Below are 27,081 nucleotides of genomic sequence, written 5' to 3'. Positions count from 1 at the left end.
CAGCTTTTGCTCTTTGGTAAGAACCCCACCCTGGGTCCCTCATACCTGTTTATCCTCCTTACATGTTACCGGTGCTGCAACCTGCTCTGACGTCTTGAAGTGACTAGTAATTATCATAAATTATTAGCAGGCTGAGGCAGCAGGGATCTCTGTGGGAGGTCTCTCTCACATGCTGGATCTCTGCTTCCTCAGCCTGCTAATAAATTCTGAAAATTAGTAGCCACGACTGTTTGACTCCGGAAGTCAGATCCCACGTGGAGAGCCTGGACAGGTTCTTTGTGTGTCAAGTTGGTTAGCGCTCTCCCATTTCAGGTGATTTGCAGCTGTTTTAAGATCGTTCATCTTAGACTTTCTTGTTGCTCAAATGGGTGTAATTTATGATATTTATGTTTCCCTTGTCTTCATTGCTTGATTTTGCTCGCGGCGGTAAAGTGTCACTCATAATTACACTAAAATTATAAAAATTTCACACATAGCAATCTGAAACCTTGGCAGCTATGCCCAGCACATAGAGAAGTGGCCAGAGCAGAGTGCCTTAGAGGCCAGCGCGAAGCAAGTGCCTTGAGGCCTGTGTAAAGCAAGGCTAGGCACTTCTAAATATGGCAGGCTGCTGGTCTGATGCTGCTAGTACCGACCCCTAAAGAAAGCTAAGCAGGGTCGGGCCTGGTTAGTACTTGGATGGGAGACCACCTGGCAATACAAGATGCTGTAGGCATTTAGCCACTGGCTGACACCAATCACGCAAATCCTTCCTCTCTAATGACACTCCTATTTGAGGGGGGGAGGGGGGGATTTATTCCACTCTTTAATTTTTTGTTTCTTAAAAAAGAATACGTCATCAAGTTCACAACACGCAGGGCCCATAACTATCTATTTGGAAATTGAAAATTCAGCTGCACTTTACACTGGTTCCAAAAAGAAGAAAACTGTTGTAATTTGCCCTTCTTTCCTCCCTCTTTCCTTTGGTATGTTCCGCCACCCCTCCTTTCCCCTCCCTGTTGGTACGTTCTGCCAGAGCTTGCCTTGGAATGTTGGCATCCCTCAGGCAGTCTCGGAGAGTGGGTGACAGAATAAAGTCCACTTTTACCTTCTATTGCTTCAGAGTGTCTTCTTTTCAACACTGGCGATGAACTCGGCGCAGGGGGCCTCGCTGCCACCTCCCCTTTCATTGCTCTCTCCAACCTGTGAACGTGTGCTGTGGTGATGTTCGTACTTCAATGCTGATGAGAATAATAAGTTCCAGTGGACATCTCTTATCGGTACCTGCTTCCTTTCAAGTAATCCTCGCCCTGCAAGTCCAGCTGAGGAAGCATCCTTTCATTTTAAAAGCAGGTTGGGACAACATCCTGGTAGGATACACTTTGCATGAGATGTGCTGACTGGCGCTTTGCTTCTCCACTGACCACTGACAAAGTACTTGTGCACCTTACCCATCGCCAGTACGGACGGTCAGCTGCCTCCTGGAGTGTGCGTCCTAGTAGAGATGTGATTCTGCTCAGGGCAGTGTGTCAGTTCTGCCAGCGAGGGGATTTGGCGCTTTGTTCAGCCGTTTTCTGTCACGGGTGAGAGCAGCTCCCTGGGCCACTTTTCTCAGCGCTTCTGTCAGTGAATGTGGGGAGCGTTTCCAGCCTGTGTCATGACTATGTGGTGATCGTCTGCCTGCATTTATTACAACTGGAGCCACTGCAATTAAAACTACGTCTACGTTCCTTTCAGCACTCTTATCATTTAAGCCAGTGATGTGTAGAGAGTGCTCCCAACCAATTGTTCCCGGTTTGTCCACGCTCCTGCTGTGATTAACCGCAGTATTTATTTAACATTGGGGCATATTATCAAGGGATTTATCTCCGCTTTTTTGGCTTTAAAAACCAAGGAAGCAGAGATAAAATTATCTCTCTATCAGCAACAGGGTGCCAACACGCAAATTCGCATGTTAGCACCCTTTTTCTCTACGCTTCCCCTTGCATCTCCAATAAGATGCAAAGGAGGCGTTCCAGAGTAAAATAATAGGAGAAATGTTGTTAAGCGACATTTCTCCTATTATCAAGGATTTCGCTAACCCTGTTAGTGATTAAAAAAAGCAGCGCTAACCGCGGTTAGCGCTGCTTTTTTTACACCTTGGTGCAGAATTACAAGCCCCTTGTGCCACTTTTGCTTCAATTTTCCCATTTTAAAAGTGACGCAAAAGTGGCGCAAGACGCTTGTAAATCTGTCCCCTGGTATTTTCCTGACTTAGCCATGATATCCTATGGAAGGTGGATATCATGGCTAAGTTTGTGAGCCCCTATCATCAAGCTAACGTCAAACTTCGAGAGATTATCGTTGGTTTTCCAGCGATAATCTCTCATTTGGCAGTTAGCGCGAGGATTTTTATCACTTCTGAGATAATCCTTGCTAATAGCAAGTTATCTCTCGATAATTTCCGGCGTTGCTTAGCGATAAAAAAATCTTTGGTAAGCCTCGTTAGCGATAAATATCGCTAATCGTTTGTAATATGCCCCATTATTCCTTATAATTATTGACAATTTCCTCTGAGCCAGTGTTCCTGTCAGCGCTGTGCACGCTCTGTTCGCGCCCCTGTGTGAACGTTCTAAGGTTAACTCCCATTGTTGCCATCACCTGAGCCGGCATATTCTTCGTACGCAGAGCTAAGGAAATCCTCCATGTTATAAATGAGTTCAGTGCGCCTTCTACTGGATATTTAATTGTACTTTTGTAGAGGTTTCCTCTTATTTCATGTTTGATGCCACTCTGTTAGGACACCTTTAAAACTTATGGATGGAGGATTTTCTTGTTGAGTAATATGCGTCATTATCAGAACTGGCGCCCTTCTTTAATGTCTGCCTATTTATTGGAATAGTTTGATTTCATTTAGGCACAGTGTTTACGGCCAACCTGTCAGTTATTACCTCGCTGAGAGGCCCAGTTTATACGAACCTTGTAATAGAGTGCTTGCAGCCTTATCGGAACTGGCATCATTTATTCATGACTGTCTCATTTTGGAATAGGTTAATTTTATCTATACTGACGGCCTATTGTTTGAATAGATTGTCACTCTAGGCATTTGGTATTAGGTCAGCCTGTCAGTTGATGTATGTGTAATAAGTCAGTCCATCATATCGCTGACAGGCACAGCTCATTCTAGTTCATTAGTTGGCCTGCAATAATTCATCGCTGATAGGACAGCTTTAATACTTCTTGGTCAGTGTTTATTAATTGGCTCAGCAATCCTTGTACTTTATATCATTCTGATCTTTTACACTTCATTGTACAGCCACTAAGTATGTGTTGTCTTGAAGGTCCTACATCTAATCCACATATTAATGTTATTTCATTCCGTTAGATTCTTGTACTCTCAGTGTACCCTGTACATTGTCTACTTGTGCAGTTGTGTAAAGCTTTTACAGTAAGTTAGTACATAGGGGCAAATTACCTGGTTAAAGTGTACCTAGTTGTCTGGGTTCCCACTTTAGCTAAGTTGTTATTGCTTCTCTACTTGTGTGAGTACCCCCCCCGTTCCCATTATATTGTAGTACGTTCATTCTATATTTGCTTCCCAATGGCCGCATCATCCATAAGCCAACCGCCCTCCTTTTTAAACGAAATTGGGGATCCAGACATTCATTGGAAGGATTGGATTAATTTGTTTGATTCCTACCTGATTGCCATTGGGGGGGAAAAGTTCTCTGCAGTCCGAAAACAACATGTCTTACTTCATAACCTGGGGGTTCAGGGGAGGAAAATTTATGATGCCCTTCCCGGTCCCGAGTTAGAGGATGATGAGGGTGATCTAGATGTATTTAAAATCACCTTGCTGAAACTAGAAACTCACTTTGGGGACAAGGTGAACGTAGTCCTAGAACGGCACAAGTTTTTTACTCGGGTTCAGGGCAAACAGGAGTCGGTCACTAATTATATTGCTGCACTCCGAGGCCTAACCCGTCTATGTGAGTTTGGCGAGTTAAATGACTCACTCATCAGGGATCAATTGGTAAGATGTACCCACAACCCCCGCATAAAAGAGAAGATTCTATCTAAAAAGCCCTCATTAAGAGAAGCTATCAGCATGGCCCAATCTATTGAGCACACTAATTTAACAGCACCTAGGCTGAACATCACTTGTGGGGTCCTTCAGGGTTCCTCCCTGCCCCCTCATCTATTCAATCTGTACCTCCTCCCTCTGATCAAGTCCTTAAAAAATAGGAACGTGACTACATTCAACTACGCGGATGACTTACAACTCTCATTTACTATAGACAATTCTCCTAATTCTATCACCAATTTTCAGGAAACCATGTTACACAACTGCTACTGGATGGACCACAATCATTTGAAGCTTAATCCTGGGAAGACTGAGGTGCTACTGATAGGGGGCAGCCAAGACTTCTGGGGCCCTCACTACTGGCCAGCAGAGCTTGGGCTTTCCCCTAAGCCATCTACCTCTGTGAAAAGTCTGGGAGTAACCAAAGACAGAGATTTATCCCTGAAAACCCAAATAGGGACAGTGGTTTCAACATGTTTCTTTCAATTACGAAAGATTTATAAGATCCATCACCTGCTTACTCACGCAGCATTGATACAGGTGGTGATAGGGCTGGTATTGTCTCATTTAGACTATGCTAACTCAATTTACCTAGGGCTCCCATCCTGTCTGACTAAGCGGCTTCAGCTGGTGCAGACCCAGGCTGCAAGATTGATCCATCAGCAGCCCAGGTGGCACTCTGCCAGACCTCTTATAAAAAAACTACACTGGCTTCCACTGCCTCAACGATCTGCATTTAAGACAGCTTGCTTAATTTTTCCCATATTTATCAATAATTTGCTATCTAGGTACACCCCTACTCAGGATCTTCGCTCCAAACATCTACACTTGCTGGTCACTCCGAAATTCAAGCATAAACGACATGGTGGATGCCGGTTTGCATATCTGGCCCCACAGCTGTGGAACTCGCTTCCCTTGGAGATTCGATCCTGCACAGAACTACTGCGGTTTAGGAAACTTCTTAAAACTTGGCTATTTAAACAAGCACACGAGTAAGCCCTGCCTCAGTATGCGACCAGTCCAGAATAGCGCCATGAAACCTTGGTCTACGTGCGCTTTACAAATTTGTTATAACATAACATAACATAACAAGTGTATTTTGGAGATGAATCCACCTAAAGAACCCGTATGTAGTGTAAGCAATGCTAAAAGTACTTTTGAGGATAACAATGACAATGAAGTTCTTAAAATTAGGTCGAAAGAAAGTAAAGGGGAAAATCCTGTTAGCGTCACTGAAGGGTTAAAATGTTTTAGGTGTGGCAGTAGCAACCACCTTGCAAATAGTGTTCATTGTACAGCCCGTAATTCTACTTGCATGAAGTGTAATAAAAAGGGCCATTTCGCACGAGTGTGCAGAGAAGGTGAGATGAACCAAGTTAAAATGGTATGGCGCGAAGAAGGGCAATCTCCTAAGTACATATTTTAAGGAGGAAGTATGGAGAACTTCTTATCCGGTTTTTCCCGCACTACATGAGTATATGAATGTTCTTTTTCTTCTAACATTGAGACTTATTGCTTTAGCAGTATGTATATACCTATTGGTCTTCTATGGAGTATATGTAAGATGCATTTGTTATCGCACTTTTGATTGCATGTTCTCTGTTAGTTTTATGATGGTATTTCATGTTGCATACTGTCCTCTATCCTCTTTTGCATCCTGACTGTGAAATTCTTATCCGGTTTTTTCCGCACTACATGAGTATATGGAATGTTCTTTTTCTTCAAACAGTGAGACTTAATTGCTTTAACAGTATGTATATACCTATTGATCTTTTATGGAGCATATAAAAGATGCATTCGTTATCACTTTTGGTTGCATGTTCTCTGTTAGTTTTATGATGGTATTTCATGTTGCATACTGTCCTCTATCCCCACTTGCATCCTGACTGTGACGTTCCGTCTCCTTCCTCCTGCACCCTCTCTCTCTCCCTTTCCCGAGGCTTAACTCCTCTGTTATCCGAAGGGAGATGTGTTGTAATTTGCCCTTCTTTCCTCCCTCTTTCCTTTGGTATGTTCCGCCACCCCTCCTTTCCCCTCCCTGTTGGTACATTCTGCCAGAGCTTTCCGTGGAATGTTGGTATCACTCAGGCAGTCTCAGAGAGTGGGTGACAGAATAAAGTCCACTTTTACCTTCTATTGCTTCAGAGTGTCTTCTTTTCAACAAAAACTTTTGCCCTAAGGGGACCCGCACCCCCAGCAGAGGGTTTTCTTTTGCCGGCGGCCTCAAGCTGCTGCTTCTGCTGCTGCTGCTGGGCTGCTCCGGGGGCAGCCCCGGTTCCTGGTCCCCCTCTTTTGGCCTTCCCCAGCATCCCGGGAGCAGCGGGAGGGGAGAGGCACAGAGGCATGCAGCGAGTGCCGTTCAGTACAACCGAGAGGGGAGTGGGGCACACACGCACACACATACACACTCACTTACACCCATGCATTCACATGCAGACACTCGCACACCCACCCCCCTTTCGCAACACTCACTCACAAATACACATACATTCATACATACAAACACGCACAAACCAAACAGTCAATAAAAAAGCAACACTTACCTGCTGCAGGGCTCGGGGAGCTGCCAGGAGGGTTGGTACTGCTACCTTGGTCAGCCCATGAGGGAAGGCAGCAGTCCCTCACTCGTCACAGAGCAGGTTGGGGGCAGAGTCAGTGACAGACACTCGGCCACTGGCACTTCAGGGCTTAAAAACGAAGCGCCCAGCCACAAGGCTGGCTATCCCCGACGCTCTCCCTCATCACGAGGGGAGGGCCTCGAGGACATTTGCTGAGCTGAGGAGGTCAGGCCCACTGGAGCTGTGACATCCTCAGCCCAGCAAACTTCAGGTTAGGCAGCCGGGAGCCTGTGCATTTAGCGCATGTCTAGCTCATGGCTTCATGGCCTGAACATAAAGAGTGTTTGTCTAGCTGACTTTTCTTCAGCCTGACATACAATCTTTTTGTCCAAAAGGGGTGGGGCGTGGCCTCACTGCCCTTAAGGAGAGGCAGCTGCGGAAGTCAGGCCGCTTGCAAGGAGGACCCTTCACCCTGGCAGCACTCAGTCCCTCCTCTCATTCTCTCTTCTCTATGTACATAGGGGCGGGCCCTGGACAGTGACGTGATTTGACTATCAGGGCTCTGTCCCTGATAAAAAAAGAAAAAGAAACTTGCAGCCAGAGCTGCACAGAAAAAGACTTGTCACCCCAATGTTTCTGCGGGCGAGCCAGAGTTGAAGAGCGGTAGCCTGGCAGCCGCTGCCACATAGGCCTGATAGAGTGCCTTGGAGGCCAGTGCAAAACAAGGCTAGTAGTCACTTGGTGAAAATCCCAGGCTGATGCTTTGCTTGCTCTTCAGCTGGCACCAAGAGGGAGGCCGGAGCCTGTGTGTAATTGGAAAAGAAGCAAGCACAAGGCTGCTGGAAGAGAGGGCTGTGCTTGGCTCTCTGTAGCAAGCTTGCAAAGGGAGGGCAGTTGTTGGAGGGAAGTGTGCAAGTGTGGTGCAGCGCAGCACGTTCCAGAGTGGAGGGGTTTGTCAGCACAAGAGGCCTGAACCGGCAGCCTCCCATGCCTTCGGCCATACCACCCTGAATGCCCCCGATCTCGTCCAATCTCAGGCCTGGTTAGTACGTGGATGGGAGACCGCCTGGGAATACCAAGTGCTGTAGGCATTTTGCCACTCGCTGACACCAGGCTCGGCCCTGGTCCAAAGTCAGTATCGACTTTCGTAGCTTCCCGATGGCCGCAGCACCCTGGTGCTAATGGACTCCTTCTCCAAATTACCAATCGTGGAGGTATTCGCTTACACAGCATTCACACACGTACAAAAGGTTCTTGACAGGACTTTCGCATTCATGTGCCTCCCTGAAGAAATCATGTCCAACAATGGACCTCCCTTCCAGTGGCGAGAATTTCAAGAATACTAGGAGGGGAAAGCCATTCGACACCGAAAATCCCCACATAGTGGCTGCAAGCGTATGGCGAGGTGGAGCGGTTCATGAGGACGCTCAACCGGGCTCTAAGCATCGCGGTGGAACAGATAGAAGACGTGGAAAAATCCCTACATCAATTCCTGGATGCCTATAGGCCAGAGGTCTTCAAACTTTTGTAGGCTGAGCCCCCCAGCTAAATTTTTTTACTTGTCTGGGCCCCCTCACCTCCAGACAGAAATATCTGGAATCTGGTACACTAAATAATCAACTGCCACCCGCATCTCACGGGCCATATCTGGCAAATAATGTTAAACACAATAAGAGTGTTTAGTAAACTGCAGGTTTGTGAGTGGGTGTGGTTAAATGACATAGGCTTATAACACAGTTCAAATCACAATTTTCCAAGATGAAATGTGCGCACATATCTTTTACTATGAAGCTGTGTTTTACATATATAACACATGATTTGACATAGATTGATAATAACACCACTAACATTAATGTGATGGGTGTGCCTGTTTTTCGCCACAGAGACGGTCAATCTGTGGATGGATTTTTGCTACTGCTATCCTCAGGTTGTGCTCCACATCTAGTCTTGACCGGTACTTAGGGGCGTATTATCAAGAAAGGTGATAAAATTATCGCCGCTTTAGCGGCAGAAAACTGCCGCTAAAACAGCGATAATGGGCTTGAAAATATGCTCTATGGAATTCCAATTGAAGCCCTTGTTAGATGTCCTTCAAATTTACTGCAACTACATCAAAGAACCCAAGCAAGTTACATCCACCTGTTACTACTTGCCAGCCCCAACCCCACCAGTGACCTTTTGACACCGGTCAGCCTCAACTCGGGCATGCCAGTTTTCACTTCTCTCAAGCTTGGCAAGTCCTGTACTTTTTCGCTGTCTGCTATCTCTACAGCTTGCTTGGAGTGTTTTCCTTCATTACGTACTTACATCTTTTCAGATTTAACCTATACATGCCAGATTCTACTTTACTTCAACTGGTATCTTTCAGTCATTTACAGAAACCTGGCATCTTTCATGGCTGTGTTAGTGTTATGAACAAGCATTTTGTGAGCAGCAGCGTTTAATTTAACTGGGCTGGCACCTTTTATTTGTTTCAAAATTCAACGTGGGATACCCATACTGGCATCTTGAGGTGCGCAAGATTTTATCTCACTCAGGTTGGGTGAGTTTGCCATTTTAGTTTTTCTTCCTTTCCTGCGTTGCATTTATGTGAGGCTTTCATACTATGACAGAGCACCTTAAGTGCTGAGCGGGTGTGCAGCCTGCGATGATGCCCCGTCCTGGCGGTCCAGACTGGTGATGATTTATGTGAGGCCTGCTAGACCGCAGTGTAGGCCTGAGCCAGCAGGCAGTGCTGTCCTAGCGGCACGTGGCGTTGCCTCGTGGGTCATAGAGTTAGTGGCACCTAAAGGGGTGAGCGGGTGTACAGCCTGCGATGATGCAGTGTGCACTGATATGATCAATACCATAGCAAAATCAAGACCCAGAATCAAGTGTGTGGCCTGGTGGCCTGCTGAGGGGGGCTGCATGATGTGTAGGGTCCCATGTTCGCGGGCACCGGGCTTGGAGCTGGCACTGGCAGGTGGTGAGCCCTCGTAGAGACACGCCGGTGGCAGAAGGTGAGCAGTGAGGCCTGGGTGCGCAGGGGCTGGCAGTCACCACTGGGCGGCGGGAGGAGCTGGGTTGCAGCAGCCTATTTGTGCAGGGGCGAGCAGTCACCGCTGTGCTGCGGGAGGGGTTGGTCTGCAGCAGCCTGTGTGCGCAGGGGTGTGTAAGCGATGATGGCATGTGCAATTATATGGACTCTGCCATTCATAAATCTGAACTCTGTTTCAGATACGGGACCTGGTGGACCGCAGAGTATACCGGAACGTGGTTGGAGACACACAGGTGGCAGCAGGTGAGCAGTGAGGCCTGGGTCCGCAGTGTCGGCACTCTCTCTCTCTTTCTTCTTTTCACTGTCTCTCTCCCTCTCTTTCTCTCTATCTCTCTCCCTCTCTTTCCGTCTTTCTCTCTCTCTCCCTCTTTCTCTCTTCTTCTCTCTCCTTCTTTCTCTCTCTCTCTTCCTCTCTTTCCCTCTTTCTCTCGCTCTCTCTATCTCTCTCTTTCGCTCACTCTCTCTGGGGCATATTACCAAGCAATAGCGATAATTATCGCTATTGCTTGGTTAGAGACAAAAATTTACCGCTGAGCTGCGGCGATTTTTATCGCAGATAAACCTTGGTATTACCAAGGTTTATCGCAAATGCGATAAAAAACGGCCACAATGCATGAATATCGCTGAAAAGTCAGCGATATTCATGCATTACCGAGCTAACGCTCTTAGCCATGTTATCCACCTCCCATTGGATAACATGGCTAAGAACTGCTCAGGGCAGGTGTTAGCTTTTTGAGATATTCGCGCTTAGCGCGAATATCTCCAAAAGTTGGTAATAGGAGATAGCGATGTTAGCGACTGTTTCCAGTCGCTAACATCTTGGCACGCCCACTTTGCATGTCATTAGTGATAAATATCACTGACATGCAAAGTGGGGCCCAAGATGGTCGCTATCTCCTACTAGCTGTCGCTAACTGGTGTTAGCGACAGCTTGGTAATAGGGAGATAATTTTATCTCCGCTTTCTTGGCTTTTAAAGCCAAAAAAGCGGAGATAAACCCCCTTGATAATATGCCCCTCTGTTCTTTGATGAGCGCAGGACACACATTTTTATCTAGAATTTTGTCTTGCATCTACAAATCTACAAATCTACAAATTGTCCTGAGAAGACCCGCCATGACTCTTTATAATAGTTGTTTTGAATTTTTTTGAATGAAATGTTTTGTCTCATGATTCAAATATGAATGAGTGATTTTCCTTTTTCTGAACACAAACGCATGCTGATTGTTGTAATTGTGCGACGTCAGGCGAATTGTTTTGTGCATGAATTTGTGGAGTTGATGTAACATATCTTTGTCCATGGGGCAGGTGGGGTGCCCGGGGGAGATGGGGGGTCCATGGGGTTGGTGGCGGTGGGTGTTGTGGCCCTCTAGGGGCTCCAGGCTACATGTTCAGTATCTCCATGGCATCTGTTGTTCTTCAGGTGTAGCTCTGGGCTGGGCTCCCTTTTCTGGTGCAGGTTGTCATGCGACTTTACACAAAGTCAGAGCAGGTATTAAATCCCTGCTGCTAACGCGACTTATCACCTGTTTTGGGACCTTATCACCGAACTGGCTGGTCGTTGGGAATATTGCGGAGTGGTGTTGTCGCTGCTTTTTGCACGGGAACGCCTACACTGCATCTTTTAGCGATAGTTGCCTGGGTTATCTGTGGCAATGTTTTTTGAGGTTGCTATCGCATTTAAACTGGTGATTTCAGCTGTTAGCACCTGCTTGTGAATGGGGCAATAAAATTATTGCCACTTTGGCTGCGATAAGTGCTGATAACTCGGCGATAAATCCTTGAGAATACGCCCCAAAGAATCAAACACTTTTCCAGGGTAAATTTTATTTTATGCTTCCAGGGGCATATTATCAACGCTGTGCAAAACATATTGCACAGCTTTGATAACGTGGAAAAATCTATCGCCGATTTCACATCGCCTGTTAGCAGCGTATTCTCAATGCTAAAGCCAACAGGTGATGTGAAATCGTCGATAGGTCGCATTACCGCGTGAAAACAGGCGCTGTTTTCACGCGCTAATGTATGCCTTGATAATATGGGGGGGTGGATTCAGCTTTATGATCCACCCCTTCATGTTAGCAATGCCTAACACGTACTAAAAGCAGGCGTCGGGAGCCCTGCGATAGACGCGTTTATCGTGGGTCTCCTTCTCCCAAGGCCTGCCTTGTGAATACGGCAATCCTACCTCCAACCACATTTTACATGTGGTTGGACGTGGGAACGCCCACCCTGTATCTCATTAGCATTATTCCTCGCCCCCAGCGTGGGGGCAAAGAATAACGTAGGAAACGCGACGCTAACGGACTTAGCGAGGCATTGATAATAGGGCGATAATTAATTCATGCGTTAGCAACCGGAAAAGGTCGCTAACAAATGAATTAAGGCCCTTGATAATATGCCCCCCAGTGTTAGTTCTTATCCTCCTCTTTTTACTCACAAAAGGTGGGAGGGCAACGGCCATTTTGACCATTAATGCAGCCAGCCCCCTTTCCTGGCACCCTGTGCATGGATGGGGCAGGGGATCTTAGCAGCTGGCTCCCTGGGCTGGAGGTTCGGCCTCCCCTAGAGTGGGCGGGGCTCCAGAGGAGACGTCACAGCTGTCTAATGAGGCAAAGTTCGAAGTTAGCCTGGGAGCAGGGATGACAATGTAAACCCGAGCGCGGCCCTCTGTTGGCAGTCAGTAGAATTGCAGGCTTTAATCGGAAGGAAATCTCCAATGAGACCATGGTATAGGAGAGATGATAAATCCGGCATACCCATAATGCATCAATTTTAGCATAGGACTGTCACCGCCCCCAAAAGACCATTATCGATAATTATTGGACATTAATTCTAAAACTATTTTGTAACATAGGAACTGATTCTTTTGGTTACACTGAAGGACTATAGGGTGATGCCGCCCTAATTGTCTAATGTAAAGCAATATAGAGCATTCTTGTCATATGCGCCTTTCTTCGAATGATCAAGTAACTTATTTCATTGTCAGTTGCACTTTGTGTGGCTCTGATAACGTATATGTCTACTTTAATTTTCGAATGATCTCTATGCTAATGAGATCTGATACTATGGTACAATCATAATGAGACGTATAAGTATGTGAGTCGTACATCCACATGCATCAGACAATGCATGAATATATATCAGACCACATGCATGATTACTTCGCATTATTCATGGAGATTCGGTATATTTCCTTAATTGTGATTCATTGTGAATCACAATTAAAGAAAACCCTTCCCAATCAATGGGAAGGTATTTTTCAATTTGCAATTTGCGATGCACTTTCAAGGTTTTCGGTAAATTAGCACGAGGTTCAACCTCATGCTAATTTACCCCTTCCAAATTGAATATTCGCTATTTAAAAATGTTCATGCATTGCATTTCAGAAATCTGAAATTGCGATGTCTGAAATGCAATCGCAATTTTAGAAATCGCGATTCCTAAAATTGCGAAAAACATGATGCTTTGCATTTTTGATAATTTCATTCGCAAACGGCCGAAAATTGCGATTCACGCCGCTTGCGAATGCAATTATCGTTGATGCATGTGCCCGTTAGTGTAATGTGATTTAGCGTACTCCAACAAACATAAATATTTCGATTGTGTCTCCATAAACTACCCGTGATCCAGAACATTGTTTCTGTCTAGCGCCTCTAAACGTGCTTTCGTTACTCATGGTCCCCTGGGCTCTACTCGCAAATAATTCAACAAAGTCTTACAGCCTTATTCATCAACGGGCCGTTTTGCGAGCACCTAATAGCGATTCATAGCGAATCGCTATTAAGGACTCGCAAAACGGTATTCATGTAGGAATTGCTAAATAAATAGCGATTCCTACACATTCCTTATTTGCGAGCAGCAAATTGCTAATCGCAAATAAGGAATAACTCCCCATTCATTCCTATGGGCCAAAAGGCCCATAGGAATGAATGGGGAGTATTCCTTATTTGCGAGTAGCAATTTGCTACTCGCAAATAAGATAGCGATTTAAAGGGTGCCAGGGGTGTCCAAAGGACACCCTGTAGCACCCCTTAAATGCAAATTGAAACAGGTGTTGCGCTGTGTGTGCAACATGCAACTTAGAACAATGCTTTTAAAAGCATTTTTCTAACTTTTTGCTATTTACCGAGAGGTCTGACCTCTCGGTAAATAGCGGCCCGAAATTGCGAATTAGCAATTTAAAAATGGTTGATGAATTGCATTTAAGGAATCTCAAATAGAGATTCCTTAAATGTAATTCCTCGCAATTTAGCGAATTAGCAATTACCGATTTTTGCATTTGGGATGATGAATCCCAAATGCAAAAATTGCGCTCGCAAAGGGCCAGATTCTCAGAATCTCGCCCTTTGCGAGCGCAATTCGGCTTGATGAATCAGGCTGTTATTCTCATTGGTATAGGTGGAGCCGCAGCGCTAACGTGACGATGTAACCCCTCAGAGGACCTCTGTTGGCCGTCAGTGGCATTGCAGTCTTTAGGTTCCATTGATCTCGAGTATGGACTTTGAAAACAAGCACTGATAAATCCAGCTTACATATAACATTGAGGTTTAGACAGCACACTGAGAGCCTCTCAGAGGCACATACGAGGTGCGCCAAACCTAAAAAGAGTTTCTATACCTGCCCACTAGTAAGCAAAGTAACTTCTCTATTAAAGCTATTATTATTAACAAAAACATTTTCTTTACATGCACACGGATTGCACATTTGGGTGGTGGCATGTTTTTTATTTCCCTTTTTTACTGTTGTGACATATGTAATAAATAAAATACAAAAATCTATAAATAGTACTTTTCATAGCCCAAAACTATTGCCTTTGCTAGAGTCTGTTTCGAAGCGCTGCACAGTCAAATGAAACTTTGGCGTGCTGCAGTCATAAATGACTAATCCTGATAGGCAGATTTTTACAGGAGCAGAAGACCATTGCTAAAGCAGAAACTTGGTCAAAAGTTTGGATTTGTGGCAGTTGCACGTGAGAACTAGAACATCAAAGCAGCCGCTTTTGTGGCGCCTGCTGTCTGTATGAAGGTGTTAAAAAAAAGAAAAGAGCGGAAGTAAAAGCAGAGCGAGGCCAACAAAGGGAGGGGCAGGGCTCCTTAATGGAGCAGGGAGGGGATGGGGTGCTCTTAGGTCCTCATTTATGAGAAATGACGCATCGCTGCGTGAAAGCAGCGATGCATCATTTCTCAGTGCGCACTCCTTGCGACATTCCTGATGCGTCATATTTAATGTCGCAAGGAGTTACAGATACGTCAGTTTTTCTGACGTATCTGTAAGCGCAAAAGTGACGCATTGCTGGAGTGTGTCACAAAAGTGAGGCAACTCCAGCAATGCGTTCTTTCACATGGGGCAAGCCCCATGTGAAAGGGCCTGCGTCAGTCTTACGCCTGCTGTGAGGCAGGCGCAAGATTTTGACGCAACGGCGTCCTAAAAGTGATGCAGTCAAATCTCATAGATTTTACTGCGTCTCTTCTACGACCCTTCCTTGCATCAATATGCCCCCCTTGCATACATTACACCTGGAGTAGGTATAATGTAGCGCAGGGGGTTTACAAAGTGAAGCATCTACCTAGATGCGTCACTTTGTAAATATGGTGCAACAAGGCGCATTTTTTACGCCACTTGTGCGTCACAAAAAGTGACGCACCGGCGGTGTAAAAGTGACGCACAGCCTCATAAATGAGGCCCTTAGTGCTTAGTGAGGTGTGTCAATAGCAGCACTGTGTGTGGGGGAATGCAGCGTGTGCTCTAGTGAAGTGAAACCTAGCACAGGGTTTGCATGTAAACAGCGCCTGTGATTAGCAACAAAAACAAGTACTTTTAGATCTATCTCACACTCTAAAAACAGCATCGGGGAGGCATATAAGTGGTGCTTTATAGACTCTTAACATAACACCATTGCACTCCACTGACAGACAAGAGCCACAACATACATCGCCATCATGTTTGAATGGAAAAAAGATAGGAGCAAACCTGGGGTCGGGTCTGTGGTGGTGACCGGGGCGCCCGAGAGACTGAGCTAAGTGGAAGAACAACAAGCAGCCATTAAGAATTTATGGTCAGTGTCACGATGTGTGAACTTGGGAACACATAGATGTAAGAGGTGTTAAATGTAAAACGTGCCACTATTAAAAGTCAAAGGGGCATATTGGCGGTAGGCAATTATTGACGCTTTAGCGGCCGTTTTCGTCCGCTAAGCGGCGATAATTCTATCGCTCTATTCACAAGCTGTCGCTAACAGCAGTTAGTGACAGCTTTTAGGCGATAGCGAGCAGTTTGGGGTCCGCTTTGCCTGTAACGATATTTATTGCTAATGACATGCAAAGTGGGCGTTCCCAACCTGTTAGCGACTGAAAGCAGTCGCTAACCTCGCTATCGCCTATTAGTAAGGCAGGCGTAGCGATGGAAATGTTCAAGCTAAGCACGAATATCTCCAAAAACTAACGCCTGCTCAGACCTGTTCTTAGCCATTATATCCAATGGGAGGTTGATATAATGGCTAAGACCATGTTAACGATAATGCGTGGATATCGCTGTATTGTCAGCGAAATTCAGGATTTTGCCGCAATCGCTGGGAATTTTATCGCTTTTGAGATGAACGTTGCTAATAGCACGTTATCTCAGCGATAAAAACCGGTGATGCGCGGCGGTAAAAAATTGCCGCTAAGCCTACTTAGAGATAAATATCGCTATTTGTTGATAATATGCCCCACAGTTCTCATAGTTCATTTAGAATCAATGTGTTGTCATTTGAAGAAAGTGAGCGCTGGGTGACATGTTCATGGTTTTGGGCACTCCTAACAAATCACGTAGCATGATGGCACGCTCTAAGGAAAGCTAGGCTGATTTTCACTGCTGTTTTTTTTCCCCTCGGAGATTTCTATAGTGCTAACTCGACCTGAAGTGTTACACAAGGGCACATTCATTTTTGTTAGGGACGGGTAGATTACGTGATTTGCCCAGAATCACAGGATGTTGAGTGTCATTGCCGAAACTCAACCCCGTTCGCCAGATTTGAGTTTGACCGCCCTCACCATTAGACTACATCCTCTCCTGCTGTTATTTTCAAGATTTATGGAAGAGTCTATGCTATAAGTGTTTGAGTTTGTGAAGTTGATACCTTACCATTGCAGTATCATTACAAAAACATGTTTTGTAAAAGAATGATAACTGGTTTGCTATTTCAGCAATCACATTTTCTAACGTAGTTTACTGGGGTCATTTCTTGTGTGCTGAAACATTTTCATATAAGCAGATTCAGATCCATGCACGAAAATAATGAGAATTAATTAGTAAATTATTTTAATGCCCTTAAATGTCAACAGAGCAAAAACAAAGGGGCCAAACCAAAGGGGATGATGGACGGAGTGTTGAACATTGGTAGCACTCACCCCAGTCAATTGATATGGAATTAATCCATCATCATTCTTTAGCTCACTCCACCACCCCAGTTCAGACATGGCCATATGCAAATCAGTCTGATGTTGTGCCTCATGGGAACAGTACAGCCCAAACTACCAAGCCATGTCTTCATTGGAGTGGAAACAAACATCCAGGAACCGGTTTTGGGTTCATAGCCCTCATCAGCCAGGCTATCTTGAATCCAGGGGCAAAGTGAGCAAGGGACCCACGTCTGGGCATATCCTGCCAACTTAGGGCAAACAAAGCAAAACCAAAGAGGATGATGGACGCAGGGTGGAACATTTTAAGCACTCACCTCCAGTCAACTAATCTGGGTTTAATCCATCATCATTCTTTAGCTCACTTCGCTCACCCCAGTTCAGACAGGGCCATATGCAAATCAGTCTGACCCTGTGCCTCATGGGAAAAGTCCAGCCTAAACTGCCAAGCCATGTCTTCTCTGGACCAGAAACAAGCATCCTGGGACCGGTTTCAGGTTCATAACCCTCATCAGCCAGGCTATCTTGAATCCAGTGGCAAAGCGAGCAAGGGACCCACGTCTGGGCATACCCTGACAACTTAGGGCGAACAAAGCAAAACCAAAGGAGATGATGGACGGTTTTGCTTTAAATGTCAACAGAGGCATTACAAAGAAGCGAATTACACTGAGTATAATTTGTGCAATAGGTCTCTCAAAAATGTTGTTTTCAACTAGTGCAAATATATGAAGCTACTGTTTTAGAGTGGATTGCGGAGATAGGCAGACCAACATTAAAAGAACTTTTTTTTTTTGCTAAAGGTCTCCTGTCTATATTTTATGTTCAGATGTTGCTTTACAACTATGTTTTCTATCTTTCAAAAGCTTAGATCATCTGGCATCAAAGAGAATCACAGTGGAAAATGGCTGTTTCTGAATTAGATGTATCACTGAAATTGCTCTTTCTTCTAAAGGCTGTGCACTGCATATTACAGTATTTACTACGATGTTATTGCTCCAAGTAAAACTTGCAAGAAAACTATGAAACTGTGAGATTCAAAGTGCATTATAACATCTGGAACGAAATGAGAAAGACAGTTGCTGGAACTTAATCTGTTGTAAAATACAAACATTAAACACCATCGTATGGTGATGCTTGAATGCCCTTTGCAGGGGCACTACGAAGGGGTGCAAGAACAAAGCCTCATTGAGTAAATGGTCTTTTTAAAGACCTGTGAATTTATCGGGTGCGGCGGCAGGCAGACAAACTGCAGACCACAACAGCTCCTCTCCCCCAGGTTAGCCAGGCAGGGGGCCATTGCTCATGGGCCGCATTAAGCAATACAAGCACAGTTCCATATAAGCAGATTCAGATCCATGCACAAAAAGTGATGAGAATTAATTAGAAAACTGTTCTGATGTGCTTAAATGTCAACAGAGGCAGGGGGCCTGGTGTTGGTCTGGCCCTTGCTCACAGGCAGCATTATGCACATTTGAAAACCCAAGCATCAAATTTGAGCTTGCCGCCTCTTTCCATGATGCCCACCCCACGTTAGTCAGACAAGGGGCCTGGTGTTGCTCTGGCACTTGCTCTAGGGCCGCATTATGCACATTTAAAAACCCAAGCAACAAACTTGAGCATGCCGCCTCTTTCCCCGGTGCCCACCCCATGTTAGCCAGCCAGGGGGTCTGGTGTTGCTCTGGCCCTTGCTCGCATTTCAAGCACCATCCTTTATTAATTTCCTGCCTACCTATCTTGAGTAAGCTGGACACAACATCGTATGCAGGGGCTCTATGAAGGGATGCAAGAACAAAGCCTTGTTAAGTAAACAGAACCTCATTTATGAGGCTGTGCGTCACTTTTACGCAGCCGGTGCGTCACTTTCTGTGACGCACCAGTTGCAAAAAAAATGCGCCTTGTTGCGCCATATTTACAAAGTGACGCATCTAGGTAGATGCGTCACTTTGTAAACCCCTTAGCCACATTATACCTGCTCCAGGTATAATGTATGCAAGGGGGGCGTTTTGACGCAAGAAAGGGTCATGGAAGTGACGCAGTGAAATCTATAAGATTTCACTGCGTCATTTCTTGGCCGCTAATGCGTCAAAATCTTACGCCTGCTTCATGTCAGGCGTAAGACTGACTCAGGCTCTAACAACATGGGACTTGTCCATGTGAAAGTACACATTGCTGGAGTTGCGTCACTTTTGTGACTCACTCCAGCAATGCGTCACTTTTGCGCCTACAGATACATCAGAAATACTGACGTATCTGTAACTCCTTGCGCCATGATGCATCATATTATAAATATGACGCATCAATCATGATGCAAGGAGTGCGCACTGAGAAGTGACGCATCGCTGCTTTCACGCAGCGATGTGTCATTTCTCATAAATGAGGCCCATGGAGAGGGCTCTTTGCAGCAGGCAGCACGCTCTGAGCAGGAAGCTTTAGAGTATATGTGCCAGTAACTTTAAAAAGAAATGAGATAGCAACGTATTCCGTATGCCCCGGTTGAAGGGCACAATTTTATAGACCAATAATATATCGTACTTGAGTTGTGTGCATGTTGAGCACTTTTATTTAACAGACGTGTTGGAATATTGTATTTTGGTTTAAGGGCACTATCTCGTGGACACTTTTATATTGCATGCATTCAACAGCAAATATGTGCGTTTAGAGGCAATACGACACACACTGCATCATTTTTTGATGATGCACTTAAACACCATCGGGCCTCATTTATGAGGCTGTGCGTCACTTTTAGGCCGCCGGTGCGTCACTTTTTGTGACGCACCAGCGGTGGAAAAAATGTACCTTGTTGCACCATATTTACAAAGTGACGCATCTACCTAGATGCGTCACTTTGTAAACCCCCACGCTACATTATACCTACGTCAGGTATAATGTATGCAGGGGGGCGTTCTGACGCAAGAAAGGGTCATGGAAGTGACGCAGTGAAATCTATAAGATTTCACTGCGCCACTTCTAGGACACAAATGCGCCAATTTCTTACGCCTGCCTCACAGCAGGCGTAAGACTGACGCAGGCCCTTTCACATGGTGCTTGCCCCATGTGAAAGGATACATTGCTGGAGTTGCGTCACTTTTGTGACACACTCCAGCAATGCGTCACACAGATACGTCAGAAATACTGACGTATCTGTAACTCCTTGCGCCATGATGCGTCATACTGTTAATATGACGCATCATTGGTGTCGCAAGGACACAGTGAAAAGTGACGCATCGCTGTTTTCACGCAGCGATGCGTCACTTTTAATAAATGAGGCCCATGGTCTTTTAAAAGACCTGTGAATTAATCAGGTACGGCTGCATGCAGACAAACGGCAGACCACAACAGTGCCTCTGCCCCACGTTAGCCAGACAGGGTGCCCTTGCCCCCTGTCAGAGCAACACCAGGCAGGGGGCCTGGTGTTGCTCTGGCACTTGTTCTCGGGCCGCATTAAGCACATTTAAAAACCCAAGCAACAAACGTGAGCGTGCCGCCTCTTTCCCCAGGGCCCACCCCATGTTAGCCAGACAGGGGACGTGGGGCATATTACCAACAACTAGCGATACTTATCGCTATGTTGGTTTAGCGGCAATATGAATATCGCCGAGCTCCGCCGATTTTTATCGCTTAGGAGCCTTGCTATTATCAAGGTTTATCTCCTAAGCAATAAAAATCGTCTGAAATGCATGAATATCGCTGTAAAGTCAGCGATATTCATGAATTACCGAGCAAATGCTCTTAGCCCTGTTATCCACCTACCATTGGATAACATGGCTAAGAACAGCTCTGGGCAGGCGTTAGCTTTTGGAGATAATCGCGCTTAGTGCGATTATTATCAAAAGTTTGTAATAGGAGATAGAGATGTTAGTGACTGTTTCCAGTCGCTAACATCTTGGCACTCCCACTTTGCATGTCATTAGCGATAATTATCGCTGACATGCAAAGTGGGCACTTAAATGACCGCTATCTCCTACTAGCTGTCGCCAACTGGTGTTAGCGACAGCTAGGTAATAGGGCGATAAAATTATCGCCGCTTTAGTGGTAAAAATTCCCGCTAAAGCGGCGATAAGGCCCTTGGTAATATGCCCCGTGGTGTTGCTCTGGCCCTTGCATGCATTTCAAGCACAATCCATTATTAATTTTCTTTCTACTTATCTTGGGTGAGCTGGACGTAACATCGTATGCAGGGGCTCAATGAAGGGGTGCAAGAACAACAAAGTCTCGTTAAGCCTGCGAGTACTTGACTCCCCTGAATCCATGAAATTCACCAGTGTTCATTGAGACGGGACTAAATTGCAGTTTGGTCTGCAATGCTTTGGCTCCATCAAGTGGTGCAACAGCATTGAAAATCAGTGACACTCGGTTTAAACCGGGTCAGTTGATTTTCATCCGGTAGGGTACTGTCGGGCAGAGTCGGTTTTAACCAATTTCCGGACAGCCTACAGATGTAACATGAAACACCAAGCATGTGGAGTGCACTTCAATGACCATTTGACCTATGTTCAATAGGAGATCCGCAAGCAACTGCAGCAGAAGAGAACACCAACCTACAGAAAAAGTCTCCCCACCGGAACATGAACTCTCGGATGCTGACTCCCTACATTTCTCGGATGAGGAGCAACAAGCGTGCCCATCCGGGCTGCCAGGGCGCACCACATCTCAGGCCCTCATTGTCCCCACCACCACCACAGCAACAGCGCTGACACCCTGTTACAACGACCTGTGCGGCCTCAACTACTACCATCACCACTGCTGCCTGCAACACTCTCTCTGCCTCAGAGGTTACCAACACCACAACACAATCAGAAGAGGTCAGGGAGAATTTGTGGGTGTGTCAAGTGCCAATACCACAGGTCCGGGTCAGCAGGGCAGGTGGGAGTGCAACTGGTATACAAATACAGGACGACACTGGGACCAAAGCCCTGCCACCATCGTCAGAGTCCTTGGGGCTTATGAGCAAACCCAGGGCCAGGTTGTTGAAGAACTGTGTGAGCTCCGCCTGCTGCTGAGGTCCATGGGCACCTGTATGGGCCAATTTGTGGACCTCAGGGGCCAGCTTGTGGGTGTTCTGAGGGACAGACATGTGGCCCAAATGCCAGCTCAACAACCCTCCAGTGGCCCGCATGCTGATACTCCCACCACCTCAGCTACGACCACAGAGAGGGGTGAGCTGCAACAAAATGACTTCTCAGACACTGCTGAGCCCGCAGTAGAGGCCCCCTGCCAAACACACGGGGGGCCATCGAGAAACACCAGGGGAGGATCACATGGCAATGCACCATCCAAACACTAGTATTCGCTGGAATATAGGAATATGTAAATTAAACAAAAAGAGGAGTACCACCAAAAGAAAACAGAAGATTTCCTAATGGGGTGTTTTGACTGACAAAAGGAAAGGATTCATCCTTTTGTAAAAAAACCCTCACTCACCAGCCTAGTGGTGACATGCTTCATCATCGGGGCCCACCCCGGTGGCCTAGTGTCACCAGGGTGTGCTACAACACCTGAAGTACAGTGGAGCAGGTTGTGAATGTAAGTGCAAAAAAAGATGTTAAAAATTGTCCTGGTTTAACTTACAGAAAATATGAATTTTATTTTGAAGCAACTGGACAATATTAAAAAAGGGTGGTGAGATACTGTGAGGGTAGTTACGGCCAAAGTATCTCTATATGTGTATTGGTCTACATGTTTCTACCTTACGTGGGAAGTGCCAGGTATTCATCAGGACCATGAACAAGGAAATGGACGGTATGTACCCCCTAAAAGGCACACCCAATCCTAGTTCCTTGTGTACCTATGAGCAAAAATCGCTAATGGTGGGATGCTCAGTCAAAAGTGGTTGAGCATGTGTAGTAAAAAGCAAAAGACCTGTGGAGAAGAGAGAAAACAAACAAATATCAGGCGTGATCAGTCTTACATGCCTGTTACGTCGTGCTGTGTCTCTGTGCTTTCATGCTTCATACCACTGTCAATAGGAAAACTTTGCGTGATTAAACGTGCTGATCGGGTGCCCGTGGAGGGCTTATTGTTGTGCCAGTACATGTATGCTTATCAATAGGTGCGTGCTCAGTTGCATGCACTATATTTATTATATTTATTGCAATCTCGCTCATTCCTGCAGATGCATAGAGGCGCGATTTCTTATTCTTTTAACCCCGCTATGGTGGTCGGGATAATCGTTGTGCAAAGTTTGCCCTAAGAAATCGAAATGACACACAAGGACTAACAAACAAGTAACATTGAAAGACACACAGGTAATTCATGGTGGGGAGAGGCTTACTCTTATTATAATGTCAATTGCTTCAGCGGGCGGGGGGTAGTCTCGTCACCCAGTGAAACGTATTCTGTAATAACATGGAGACAACTGATGGTGAGAGACGGATCCGCTAATGACCGTGAAACGTGGTCTTTACCAGAATCGGTAAAGAAGAGATGGGAAGGGTTTAGTGGAAAAAATTAGTGGAACCGGTTCGTTTTACTTACAGTTATGTCGTGACGGACGAGGCCAAATACCTACATCTACCTTCCGCTGCTCTGCTGCCAGTGCCGGTAGGCCTGGGATGATTAAAGTAAGGCTGCCGGCTTCCGGGCAGGGCGCGGTTGGTGTCACGTGGGGCCGTTGTCCTGGAAACCAGAATGTCATCGAGGGCCACGGGAGGCGCAAGACGCCAATCTGACTAGAAAATTTACCTGCTTCCGCGTAGGGCGGGGTTAGATGGAACGTAATCTTGGAGACAGGGTTGATGCCGGGTGCTACGGGAGCCGTGAGAGCTGCAAAGGCTAGACGGGCATAGGAAAAAACTGAAGTCTGGTTTGCGAATACCAGTGGAGGATGGTAAACAGCTGTGGTGTGCCACATTACAATATGACAAAAATATATTAAAGAATCATGTTAACTATGCCCATGGGAAATAGTCCAGTGAAGCAAGTGACATTGATCATCCCAAATGTGGGATGGTCTGAGCATTTGGTGAGGGCTTCAAAAAAAGGGGGGGTCCACGGATAATGGAACAGGCAGCCCTAGCTGGGGGTGGGGGGGAGGAGGGGAGGGTGGATATTGATACTGGTCGAAGTAGGGATTCATTATTCCTCTATTGTTATACTCCGGTAATGGGACATGGATTATGAAATATGGGAGTTAGTCACAGGAGCGTGAGATCAGGATGGAGATTTTGAGAGAATTCAGGGTAGGTAGTTATTCTGAAATCAGTTAAATCGGTTCAGGAAGGTGGATTTATTATTTTAAGACTGAGGCCCAAGGAATGTTGTCATTCAGGCCTATCTTATGTGTCGAAAGCCTGTAGATCCATCGTTGCTCTTTTTCGAACAGGCGGTTTTGTACATTGGGACCTGGTTGTATTTGTTCGATAACTGTCCATTTCCTGTCGTTAGGGGTATGATGTACCGCCAGGAAATGGTCTGTGAGTCTTGTGGTGTTTTTCTTACATCGGATCGTGCTTCGATGTTCACTGACAATCCCCGCATTTGGAATGTCCTGTGACGGGTGGGAGTCCCCAGATCTGTGTAATGCTGGGATTGGTGTTGGTTGTTCTTGTCTTGGGTCTGGTATTTACTAGACTGTCTTTGAGGCTCTGTGCTTTTTTGTATGAGAAAAGGGGTTTATCCCATTGAAAGTTACCAGAATTGAGAATAGACCAATTTTTGTTTATACTTTTGCTCACTTGATTAGATATTGCGTTGTAGGTGGTAACGCACGTGAGAGGTGTTTTCTCGTTATCTTTTGGTTTCTCTTCAAGTAGGGCTTGCCTGGGCTGGTTCCTTGCCCTTTTCTGGCATTTGTTGATGATTTTAGATGGATATCCTCGATGTTTGAGTTTCTTGGTGAGGTCCTCCGCTTGGTTTTTATAATCTGCCAGTTTGATACAATTCCTGTGTAGTCGCAGGTATTGTCCATAGGGGAGATTTTCACTGAGTGGGCGAGGGTGAAAGCTTTCATACCTCCCTCCCTCCCTCTTTCTCGCTCCCTCTCTCTCCCTCCCTCCCTCCCTCTCTATCCCTCCCTCTCTACCCCTCCCTCTCTACCCCTCCCTCTCTACCCCTCCCTTTCCGTCCCTCTCTATCCCTCCCTTTCTCTCTCTCCCTCCCTCTCTCTCCCTCCTTCTGTCTGTCTGTCTCCCTCCCTCTGTTTGTCTCCCTCCCTCCCTCTGTCTGTCTGTCGACCTCCCTCTGTCTGTCTCCCTTCCTACCTCTGTCTGTCTGTCGACCTCCCTCTGTCTGTCTGTCGCCCTCCCTCTGTTTGTCGCCCTCCCTCTGTGTGTCGCCCTCTGTCTGTCTATCGCACTGCCCCTTTGTCTTTCTTTCTCCCTCTGTCTGTCTCCCTCTGTCTGTCTCCCTCCCTCTGTCTCCCTGTCTCTCTCTCTCCGTCTCTCTCTCTGTCTGTCTCCATCTGTCTCCCTCCCTCTGTTTCCCTCCCTCTGTCTCCCTCCTTCTGTCTCCCTCCCTCTCTCTGTCTCCCTCCCTCTGTCTCCTTGTCTCACTCCCTTTGTCTCCCTCCCTCTGTCTCCCTCCCTCTGTCTCCCTCCCTCTGTCTCCCTCCTTCTGTCTCCCTCCCTCTGTGATGTATTCCTATAGGTTCTGTATCGATTCCCCTATTCCTGACCCTGTTCTGGTTAACAAATTAACTAGCAGCCATCCCATGATGCAGAAACCGTTATCTGATTAAGCCACACCACGGCACAGGAACGCGTTATCTGATTAGGTCATAACGCTTGCCATCTAATTAGGCAAGCAATATTCCTCCAGCCCCTGATAAGGCATACGGAGTTCTCAAAACAAATCAAACCTATGACAACCTGGGAAAATCCCTGCGGCCATTGTTTTGATTTCTCAGAGAACTTCAGTAAAAGAATGTGCTAACGACCAGTTCGTATGACATCCTTATTGACGTATCTATGTCCATCCTTACGTCAATCTCGGCACCTTACAGGTATAAATATTACCGATATTGCCTTAAGCAAACACACGCGGTGGTGACGAGATCGGAGCAGCTAGACTTGCCGAAGCCCAGCAGAGAGCGAAGCCCACTGGCGCTGCCCCGCCTTCCTGACGCGCTGAGAGAGAGAGACGCTGCTTTCTTCTGCCGAGAAATCCAGCTCCGGCGCTTCCGAGCAGCCCTTACAGGCAGCCTGGAATATCGAGACCCAAGACGAGAGATACCATCCCTCAACCATCCTAGATCTCAGGTACAGAACTGAATAACCCCTTGCAGAGAATTCTTGAGTCAGTCACTTGGCAAAACAAACTTAACTCAAACTGCTACTTTCTACTCCCGCCCACGTATTAGGCTTAGGTCAGGTACACCGGGGTAGGCGTGGTTAGAAGCACCAGTTGAGTACGATTAGTCAAATGTATATATGTATGTATCTATTTTATCCATTTTAACTAGCATATGGCTTAGAAACCATATCAATGCTTTTACAGTATTATTTCATAATTCTGCTTTTATTGTATGCACTTTACTTAACCATAAGTATTGCGATAATATCGATCCATTTCTCTTGTACGAGAAAAGAGACTGATCAATAAACAACATCTTTTATTGAACACGCCCGTCTCTTCCTTTTCTCTACAATCTGGTGAAACTAAGAATGCACGTACTGACTGAGTAAAATAAGTTGTCTTTTGTTTTCACACGACTCTAGAGATACACTCTTGATTAGGGGAGAGCAAAGTTGTCATGTTCTATGGTTGTCAGAAACTAAATCCCTTCTTGTCTATCCTAGTGAACTCTGAGCTAGCTGGCAAACCCAAAACTTTAAGTCTAATATCGACAGTAGAAGACCTAGTTAACGTCTGGTCTAGGTCTATACTATTGAAGGTATTATTCCAATGCGCAGAGCCTATTGGGATAATAGGAACTACACTACATGGCGCCCAACGTTTGGAAAGGCGATAAAACTAACGCAAGACATTAGAGTAACTCAGTCGTGCTTTTTCACTCAGACCCCTTTTTTCCCATAATACTCCAAAGACGTCTGGAGTGGGTGAAAGGTAATATCCGCCAAACCTCGCAGGAGGAAAACTCCTATGTATG

The 27,081-nt window shown here is 46.0% G+C and overlaps 1 protein-coding gene across 1 annotated transcript in view; it reads left to right on the top strand.

Moving 5' to 3' along the window:
* Positions 1–1,064: 1,064 nt before the first annotated feature.
* LOC144773710 (nuclear envelope pore membrane protein POM 121-like) overlaps positions 1,065–27,081 on the top strand; it is a 372,131-nt gene continuing 346,114 nt past the window's right edge. The window contains exons 1-2 of the mRNA XM_078658855.1: positions 1,065–1,332; positions 9,817–9,880. Coding sequence (XP_078514981.1) covers positions 1,218–1,332; positions 9,817–9,880 — 179 coding nt within the window. The 5' untranslated portion in view covers positions 1,065–1,217. The remainder of the gene's footprint in view (positions 1,333–9,816; positions 9,881–27,081) is intronic.

This window comes from Lissotriton helveticus, chromosome 8 (assembly GCF_964261635.1).
Source record: "Lissotriton helveticus chromosome 8, aLisHel1.1, whole genome shotgun sequence".
Taxonomy (NCBI): Eukaryota; Metazoa; Chordata; class Amphibia; order Caudata; family Salamandridae; genus Lissotriton; species Lissotriton helveticus.
This window is presented reverse-complemented; position numbering and strand designations above follow the sequence as displayed.